General features: G+C 39.6%; 1 protein-coding gene across 1 annotated transcript; it reads right to left on the bottom strand.

Annotated features, from left to right (window-relative positions):
* Positions 1-859: 859 nt before the first annotated feature.
* On the bottom strand, positions 860-8,979 carry C3AR1 (complement C3a receptor 1). The gene is made up of 2 exons (XM_031033493.2): positions 8,836-8,979; positions 860-4,174 (listed from the first exon to the last, which is right to left on the bottom strand). The coding sequence occupies exon 2, from the start codon at positions 4,162-4,164 to the stop codon at positions 2,710-2,712; it is 1,455 nt and encodes a 484-aa protein (XP_030889353.2). The 5' UTR covers positions 4,165-4,174; positions 8,836-8,979; the 3' UTR covers positions 860-2,709.
* Positions 8,980-9,397: the final 418 nt, after the last annotated feature.

The following is a 9,397-nucleotide window of genomic DNA, read 5'->3' as shown; positions in this document are numbered from 1 at the left end:
ACCCCTTCTCTGCCTCCCACCCCTGGGTCCGATTAGTTGGTCTTGAAATTGTTTTGTAAGGTTGATGGTAAAGAAGAATTTATTTATTTTTTTTTTTTTAAGATTTTTTTAATTTTATTTATTTGAGACAGAGAGAATGAGAGAGAGAGCACATGAGAGGGGGGAGGGTCAGAGGCAGAAGCAGGCCCCCCGCCGAGCAGGGAGCCCGATGCGGGACTCGATCCAGGGACTCCAGGATCACGACCTGAGCCAAAGGCAGCCGTTCAACCAACTGAGCCACCCAGGCGCCCGGTAAAGAAGAATTTAAAAACATGCATTTAACATTGCTTTTTTTCCAAATGCTATTAAATATAGTGAAATATTGTTGGGAGAGGCAGTCATCCCTTGTAGCTCCGTGTATGGCCTAGACCACCTTGCCTGTGTTCTGGGGTATTTCAAGGATTGGAGATAGTACAATTTCGGGAGGAGTTGGATCTCCATCTGGGACTTCCTGTGAATACTCACAGGTACTTACCAGAGTTTTTCATAAGAAATGAGGGAATTCCAATTGTAGGATTTTTTTTTTTCAGAATACATTTCCCAGGGATGGAGATCTCAAAGGGAATCCAGATATAGCAACATTGAACCTTTATAACTATGCCATTCACCCTAATATCCTGTACACTAAGTGCAGGAGTTTGAGACTTACACCCAGGGTCTTGTGAGATATGTTGGGACTTCCAAGAGCCTAGCTAATTGCCATTCTAGCAAGCCTCCAGCTACCCACTATGAGATTAATTTGCTCTATATTTAGAGATTATGACATATTCTGAATGTCAAACAATTAAGAGGATCCATGAATCTCAGTCTTGCAAGGAAGCACAAGAAAGAAAACATTTATTCATATCAAATATATAAGAAGATTACATTGGAAGGTGGCACTGCAAATTTTACATCATGTCAGACATTGTTACCTCACAATTGAAAGAATTCCCAGTGATTTGCAATTTTTCTACGTAGTACTTTATTACTTATTTGTAATCTAGAGCCTCACCTCAATCACTGAACAGATAATCGTGCCTTGCAAGTCTAAAACTTCTCATTCTCTCTCTTTTTTTTTAGATTAAATAATTATATTCCGCTTAGGTGAGGCTGTATTGTAGTACAAACAAACCTGAGATTTTAGAAGTTTAACACAATAAAGTTTATATACACAGACAAATGAGAACGTGTTAGAGTTAAATAGTTTTTTTTTTTTTAAACGAAAAGATGGAAGGAAAGCTATATGTATGGTTAGAATGGATCCATAGAATAGAAGAAAGTGTGTGGTCATGACCAAATTGAAGTATGATGATTAATGAATATTAGGATGATGGATAAGCAAAAAATATGAATGTGGATAAATTCATCTTTCAAGACAAGAAGTGATTTTATCATGTATATAAAAATTAGCTGCATAAGCACATGACTTATCATGGTAAATATCAGAAGAAATGTCTAAAATTGTTGCAAGTGTTATTTCTGGGAGATGGGAGTGGGAGGAGAGATTGGTCGGGCAGAGAGGGGCGGGAAACGTCTTATATTTCATTATAAGCCTTGGGTTCTCTTTAAACTACATGCATCTATATTACTTTAGGAAAGATAAAAATTAATTTTAAAAACCCAAAGATATACCTGGTGAATGATACATACGTGTAGCCCTGCTTTACAAAGTTGGATGGTATTCCTGGAGGGTACTCAGTCACTATGCAGTGAATTCAAGGATTACTGCTCCATCCTCCACCCTCTTTCTCTTCTCATTGGAAGTGAGTGTCTTAGGGAATATTAGTTTCAAGCAAGAGGAGAGGAACAATTTGAATCTTACGAAATTAGAGGTTATTAGATGCACAAAGTCTAATATGGAAGACGATTTAGAGGCAGGGGAGGAATAAGGGAATAAAGGAGCTTAGGAAAGGGAATGGACAAGAGATGGTTCTATCAATAGGCAGATCGAGTAAACAAATAGAAAACTCCCCAAACCGCAGTTTACATGCCATTTTATGAGTAAGATTTCAGATGCCTTAGCAGCCCATCTTTACACAGTAGATGCCTCTTTAGTTGTAATAATGGAAACTTGGAATCCCCATGTCCTGTATCCAGGAGTACTGCACATAGCAGGCATCTGACGTTGTACTCTGCTCCAGGCTCAGTCTCATAACTGCTTGTTTTCATTGACTTTTTCTTTTGGCACCTTCTTTTCATTGAAAAACATCACCACCACCACAACAAAGCCATAAAGAAATGATCATTTTCCACTCAGGTGAGACTAGATGAAATGGTTTTAAATTGAATCTGGGAGGGGATTTGTACAATACTAAAGAAAAAAATTCCTGATGGAAAAATCATTCTAAAACAGACTAGGTTCTCATTGATCTCATTGGCTTAGTTTGGGATAAAAATAGACTATACAATGATTCTCTAATTTAGCATTTATTAGAAACAAGAGTGTTTGTTAAGACACTTGCTGGGGCCCACCCCCAGAGATTCTGATTCAGCAAGTTTCTAGGTGATTCTAACACGTTACCAGGTGACCCTGATGCCACTAGTCTTGGACCATACTTTGAGAACCTATGGATTGATTCTTTGATGATTTCTGAAATCTCCTGCTCATGATATCCCTCGTTGTTTTAGAAACATGTTGCACTGGGTGAATACCTAAGAACCTCAGCTTGGGTCAACTGCTCCATATCGTCACACAGTTGTACTGATACTGTTTCTTTCCAAAAAGACTTTGCTTTGGGGACAGCTGGTAGAGTGTGTGAGGTCTTCACTGAAAGCTGCCTCCAGAATGCCCTTCATGGACTGCTTTGCTTTCTTCCTGAAATCTCTTCCTAGGAGGGCATAGAGGAAGGGATTAAAGCAACTATTGGCAGATGCTAGAGCAATGGACACGTGGTCCCAAGGCAGCAGAGCTTCTCCAAAGGGAGTTTCTGGGCCAAAAAACAATGATAGGACTCCAACAACGTGGTATGGAGCCCAGCAGACACAGAAGACAACCACCACAGCCATGGCCACTCGCACGGTTTTGATCCGAGTCTTGGTGAAGCGGCCCCGTCGCATTCGGAAGATAATGAGGCCATAACAGGTCACCATAACAATAAAGGGCAGAAGGAAACCCACCACTAGCCTAGTGATGGTTATTGCCATCAGGGGTGTTTGGACTTGATTGTCATATGAAAACTGGCCTAAATATTCATCCTGGAAATCTTGGGATAGCTCATATGCGTATAAGTAATTGGTGGAAGTACCAGAGTAAAGCTCTACATCAGTAGAGAGAAAAGTATCAGAGTTATCTGGTGGGTCAATTCTGTGATCTTCAATGGGAAACCCACTGGGGATTATAGATGAGACCCCATCAGGAGGTTTAAATAAATTATAATATGGATGTTGACTAAATAATTTAGCTGAATCCATAGGGAGTGACTCTGCAGAAGGTCTTTGAAATGTTTGAGAATAGAGGATAGTGGTGGCTGTCCAAGGAAGATCATTTGTTTGTAAAGAGAAAGACTCTAATCTATCATCCATTTCTCCAGGCATCTGAACAATGGAGTTGTCAAGAGACCCATTTTCCAGGAGATCAGTGGTGAAGTCTGAGTAACCTAATGAGCTGTAGAGACCAAAATTGTAGCCACACATATAATGGTTGTCTACAGCGAATGTTTCCCGGTACATGAACACAGGTGTACACATTACAAAAGCCACCACCCATATACATCCACAGATAGCAGAGGCTGTCCCCACATTGCGGTGATTCTGGCACCAGATTGGCTTGAGGACCAAGAGACAACGATCCAGGCTAATGGCAGTCAGCAGGAAGACGCTGGCAAACATGTTGAGGAGGATGATGGAGGGGATGAGCTTGCATAGGAGCCAGCCATAGGGCCAGTGTCCTTGGAGAGCCAAGTGAGCCAGGGAGAAGGGCAAGGAGAGGCAGCAGAAGAAGTCCGCCAGTGTGAGATGGAGAAACCAAACCGTGTTCACTGTCCGCTGCATCTTTAGGCCAGCTACCCACAGCACTAGGCCATTGCCTGGCACTCCCAATAAGAAAGTGAGGCTGAGAATGATCATGGAGAGAATGACTTGGGGTTCATACCAGGGCTGTGAGGGTAGGTCAGTTGAATTGTTATCAGCAGAGAAAGGCTCCATTGCTAAACTTCTATAAAAATATAAACAAAAATATTAAAACTATCTTTTTTTTTTTTAAAAAAAGCATATCCTTAGAATTATAACCCTCTGTAGAACTAGAAAGGCCCCTGTTTGTTTGTTTTTTTATAGATTTTATTTATTTATTTGTCAGAGAGAGAGAGAGCGAGCACAGGCAGGGGTAGAGGAAGAGGGAGAAGCAGACTCTCTGTCAAGCAGGGAGCCCGAGGCGGGACTCAACCCCAGGACCCCGGGATCATGACCCAAGCTGAAGGCAGATGCTTAACCGACTGAGCCACCCAGGCGCCCCCAAAGGCCCCTGTTTTAGTTTGTATTCCTTCACTTCACAATGGACCACACAGAAACATTCTGTGATTGTTAAAATCTGCCATATCAATTTAAATGTGTATCGAAATCATAATTTCATTTGGAAGTCCCTATCAGTGTATATTTCTCCTCTTTCTTGCACTTCCAGTGTCTCAGTCTGCACTGGTTCCTTTCCTCACCCGGTGTTCCCTATTAAAAACTGAGCCTGGGTGGCTCAGTTGGTTAAGGTCTGCTTTCGGCTTGGGTCATGATCCCGGGGTCCTGGGATCCAGCCCCACATCGAGCTCCCTGCTCAACAGGGAGTCTGCTTCTCCCTCTCCTCCTTGCTCATGCTCTCTCTCGCTATCTCTGTCTCTTTCAAATAAATAAAATCTTTTTTAAAGAAAATAAAGACATAACGGAGTCTACACCTTTTTTTGTGTAGTGAGTCATTTGAAAATCTGGTGGAGGGAATGGATGGACCTTCTGCCCTCATAGAAACGAGAATATGTAAACTTAAAATCTTACATACCATTTGAGTGGTGATGGAGCTTCATAAAGCCCTTTCATGGATCTAAAGCTGGGAACCTCTGGTCTAGAAGTTATTGTTTGTCCATTTAGCTTATTTGTTTTGTTTTGTTTTGGTTTGGTTTGGTTTTAAAGATTATTTATTTATTAGAGAGAGAGAGCGCATGTGCACAAACAGGGGGAGTGGCAGGCAGAGGGAGAAACAGGCTTGCCCTGAGCAAGAAGCCTGACTGAGCCACCTAGGCGCCCCCAGTTATATCTTTACATACAACCTCATCTTTTCCTTTTGCTTTCAGATTTCTCAAGAGTTGTTTACCCTCTCAGCATTGAGTCCCTCATCACCCATCATTTCTTTCTTGTTTGTTTTTTCAGTGTTATTCATAAATATATACACATATATTCATATATATACATATGTGTATATACGCATGCATGTTTTTCTTGATCAAAATGTCACAAAATTTGATTATTCTGTGCATATTTAAAAATTCTTTAATTATGGTAAAATACACATAACACAAAATTTACCATTCTAACCATTTTTTAAGTGTAAAGTTCAGCAGTGTCAAATATATTCACATTATTGTACAATTAATCTCTACCACTTTTTCACCTTGTAAAACTGAAACTCTAATTCTATTAGACAATAGCTCCCCACTTCCCTCTTCCCTCAGCCCCTGACAAACCACCTTGCTACTTTCTGTTACTATGTATTTGACTACTCTAGACATCTCATATAAATATAAATGGAAATCATACATTTGTCTTCTGGTGTCTGGCTTATTTCATTCAGCATAATGTTCGCAAGGCTCATCCATGTTGTAGCATATGTCAGAATGTCTTTCCTTTTTAAGGCTAAATAATATTCCATTGTATGTAAACACCACATTTTGTTTATCCACTCATCTCTTGATGGACATCTGAATTGCTTTCATCTTTTAGCTCTTGGGAATAATGCTGCTATGAACTGGCATGGATATTGTTGTATAAACTGCTTTCCTTTCTCAGCTAGTCTCCACATTATGCAGTAAGACTGTACCTTAAGGAATACTCAGTCTTCATCTAGTTTTTTTCCAACCGTCCCCAAAACATCTTCTATAGCTGATTTGTCCACAGTTACAGCCAGTCTAGGATCACACTTTGCATCGGAACGTTATGTTTCTTAAGTCTCTCTCTCTCTCTCTTTTTAGCATAGTTTGTCTTTTTCAAGGATGCTAGCTTGTTTCAGTGTCTGTTGTTCTCACCACTCACTTTTTACCCTTTGTAATTTGTAATGTTTTAACCCCTTGTAATTTGTCTTCTGCCCCATCACAGCGCTAAAATTACCTCTAACTAACAAATCCAAACATCGTTCTCGCTGTCTGCATCCACCACTACATGTTCTTGGCCTCTGTGACATTACCCCCCCCTAATTCCAAAGACTCCCGTAAATGCACCCTACCTTATAACTTTCTTGAACAATTCACTATTCTGGCTAATGCTGTTTACTTCTGTCTGGAATTACGTCCTTCACCTTAACCTCCTTTGTCCTGCATCCTTAATCTCTGCCTCTTGAAATCCTAGCCATTCTTCAAAACAAGCTCAAATATTATTCTTCCTTGAAATCTCTTCTTATAGTCTCAATCAGAAATTAGTTCTTTAACCTCTTAAATTTGTATATGTGTTGAACCTCCTTTCATATTCTCTGTGCAGTGATGCATTTTGTCTTGTATTATAATTATTATCATGGCTGTTTTATCTATTATTCTGGCCTTAAATTTCATGATAGTAAAAATGAGTGTTGTTCTTAAGTGCTTGTTCTACTGAAGTTAGCACAATGCCCTATATGACATAAAGATCAAAGATTACTTCAGTGGATGGATGTTCATTTGGGGGGTTTAGTTTTCAACTAATTTTAAAATTCTTTTTCTTGTCCATTTAATCCATTAAAGATGCTGTTTCTTCTAACTTCTCTTTTGTTTTCCAGTTTCCAATGCTTACTGGCTATAATAGCATTTTGTGTTTCCTTTCATAGAGTCCCAAAATATTTTCGTGACTTGGAATTAGTTCTGCTGAGCTAACCAAATGCTGTCATAGGGTCTTACATGATTAGCAGAAGTTAAAATAACTGAGTCAACAAAATAATAAAAAAGAAGAAGTGGCTCCTTCTCCTTCTCTGTAGCCTTATTCACTCAAATATTCAAGTCCTATCAGGATCCTTTCTTTGCTGTGCACGGCAATACCCTGATCCACTGTCCTGCTCCAACACATGTAGTCATGTGGAGATCCATAAAATATTGAGGGAAGGATAGATCAGAGAAGCTAGGACTAAAAGGAAACATAGCAATTATCTCTCCTTGTCTCTAGTTTTATTTTACAGTTTTTGACATGGAAACTCAGCAAATTAGGGACTGTCACATATTCACAAGTAGGAGGGTTCTAAGATCTTAAGTCCAATGTCTGTCATGCCAATACTCTTTCTACTACAAAGAATCACAGAACTAAAAAGGCTTTGGTATTTTTTTTTAAAGATTTTATTTATTTATCTGACAGAGAGAGGCACAGTGAGAGAGGGAACACAAGCAGGGGGAGTGGGAGAGGGAGAAGCAGGCTTCCCGCCGAGCAGGGAGCCCGATGCGGGGCTCGATCCCAGGACCCTGGAATGATGACCTGAGCCGAAGGCAGATGCTTAATGACTGAGCCACCCGGGTGCCCCCAGGCTTTGGTATTGTTAATAAAGGGAAAGAATACGGAGAACTGTACAGACTGAAGTAATAAAGACTGAAAAGAGGGGTGCTTGGGTGGCTCAGTCTGTTAAGTGACTGACTCTGATTTTGGCTCAGGTCATGATCTTAGGGTCTTAGGATTGAGCCCCGGGTTGGGCTCTGTTCTCAGCACAGAGTCTGCTGGAGATTCTCTCCCTGTGCCTCTGCCCACCCCACCTTGTGCTCTCTCTCCTTCTCTCTAAAATAAATAAATAAATCTTAAAAAAAAAGATTGAAAAGAGTAAAATTCCAATATAAATAGAGTCATTGGTGTGAGCTATATTTTAAATATCACATATCATCTGTCTTGAAATGAAAGTATGTATGAATCAGTCTTAAAACCCTTTCAGAATGAACAAGATCACTTTTTACATTTCTCCAAGTGTTTTGGCTAAAAGATACCTCTACATTTAAGATTGGTAGAATCCTTTCTTTCTTTCTTTCTTTCTTTCTTTCCTTCTTTCTTTCTTTCTTTCTTTCTTTCTTTTCTCTCTTCTTCCTTTTTTAGTTTTCAATACTAAATTGGCCAAAAGTAATTAAAAGGATAAAGAAAATCCTGAAACTAAAGTTCAATTATAACAGGAAAAGAAAGTAGATTCCAGAATCAAATACTAACGATAGGGCAACAGAGTCAGTAACAATAAGGAATAAGCAAAAGAATAAAAGAAAAAAAAAAGAGGAAAATGGAATGAGAAAAAATATATATACATAAAGGCAACTGATTTGAAAAGCGAAACTCTTGTGAAAAGCTGGAATCAAAGTTCAGAAAGAAACATAGTCAATTTAAGAGAGAAAAAAATGGCATGAAAATTCACTGTTAGTTCTAGAATGAAAATATGAAGAATGAAGATAAATAGAATGTGGGATATTTAGAAAAAGAAAGGTGGATGTGGGGATAAAACAAAAGAAATAAAAGTTGGGGAAGGAATGTGGGGAAGAGGAGATAATGACCCTCAAACCATTATCGGTAATAAGCAGAAGTAGCACGAGTTATCAGGTGGATGTAGGTTTTCTTACCAAAAACCTGAGACAGTAGCTGAAGACCTCAGCACCAGTCTGGAGGTCCCCACAAATCCTGTGTGGTTCTCACACTTACCCACAATCAAGTTATGAAGTATCTTTAGGAAATCTGCTGAACGCTTTCTCTTCCCTCTTTCTTCGTTTCTGATGATGATAGACGAAACTCCACGCTTTTGACTGCTATCTGACTTCACAGGATGAGTTTTGAAGTGAGTCACTCCTCAGTGTTTCAGATAAGAAAAGTAAAAAAAGCAGAAGTGGGAGGGCATAATTCTCGGATGTTTTCTGCAGGACACAGACTATGGCTAAGGAGAGAGTACTTCTGTACGTAAGCTTCACACTTGATAGGTTTTTGCTTGCATTTTAGAAATGCACACAAATGACCCTATGTAATGTGAGGGTGGAGGTGCTGAGTGGCTGGGATGCATGACCTGCACAATCCCAGGTAAGAATCTCAAACAGCATCTCTTAAATGCTTACTATATGTAAAGAAACATGCCATACGAGAATCAGATTAATTAAGCTATATTCTAATGTTGAGAGATTCACAATACAGTAGGAGTATGCACCCCTACACCCACAAAAAAAATGCCTATGATACAACTGAGACTACAATGGCAGAACTACCAATAGAAGTA

The sequence above is a fragment of the Leptonychotes weddellii genome, chromosome 5, assembly GCF_054177405.1.
Source record: "Leptonychotes weddellii isolate Sample4059 chromosome 5, ASM5417740v2, whole genome shotgun sequence".
Taxonomy (NCBI): domain Eukaryota; kingdom Metazoa; phylum Chordata; class Mammalia; order Carnivora; family Phocidae; genus Leptonychotes; species Leptonychotes weddellii.
The sequence above is the reverse complement of the archived record's forward strand: the minus strand, read 5'-3'. Positions and strand labels throughout refer to the sequence as shown.

What these genes read in the sequence shown, in the direction of transcription:
- C3AR1 (XM_031033493.2), bottom strand. Translation starts at nt 4,164, where the DNA reads ATGGAGCCTTTCTCTGCTGATAACAATTCAACTGACCTACCCTCACAG.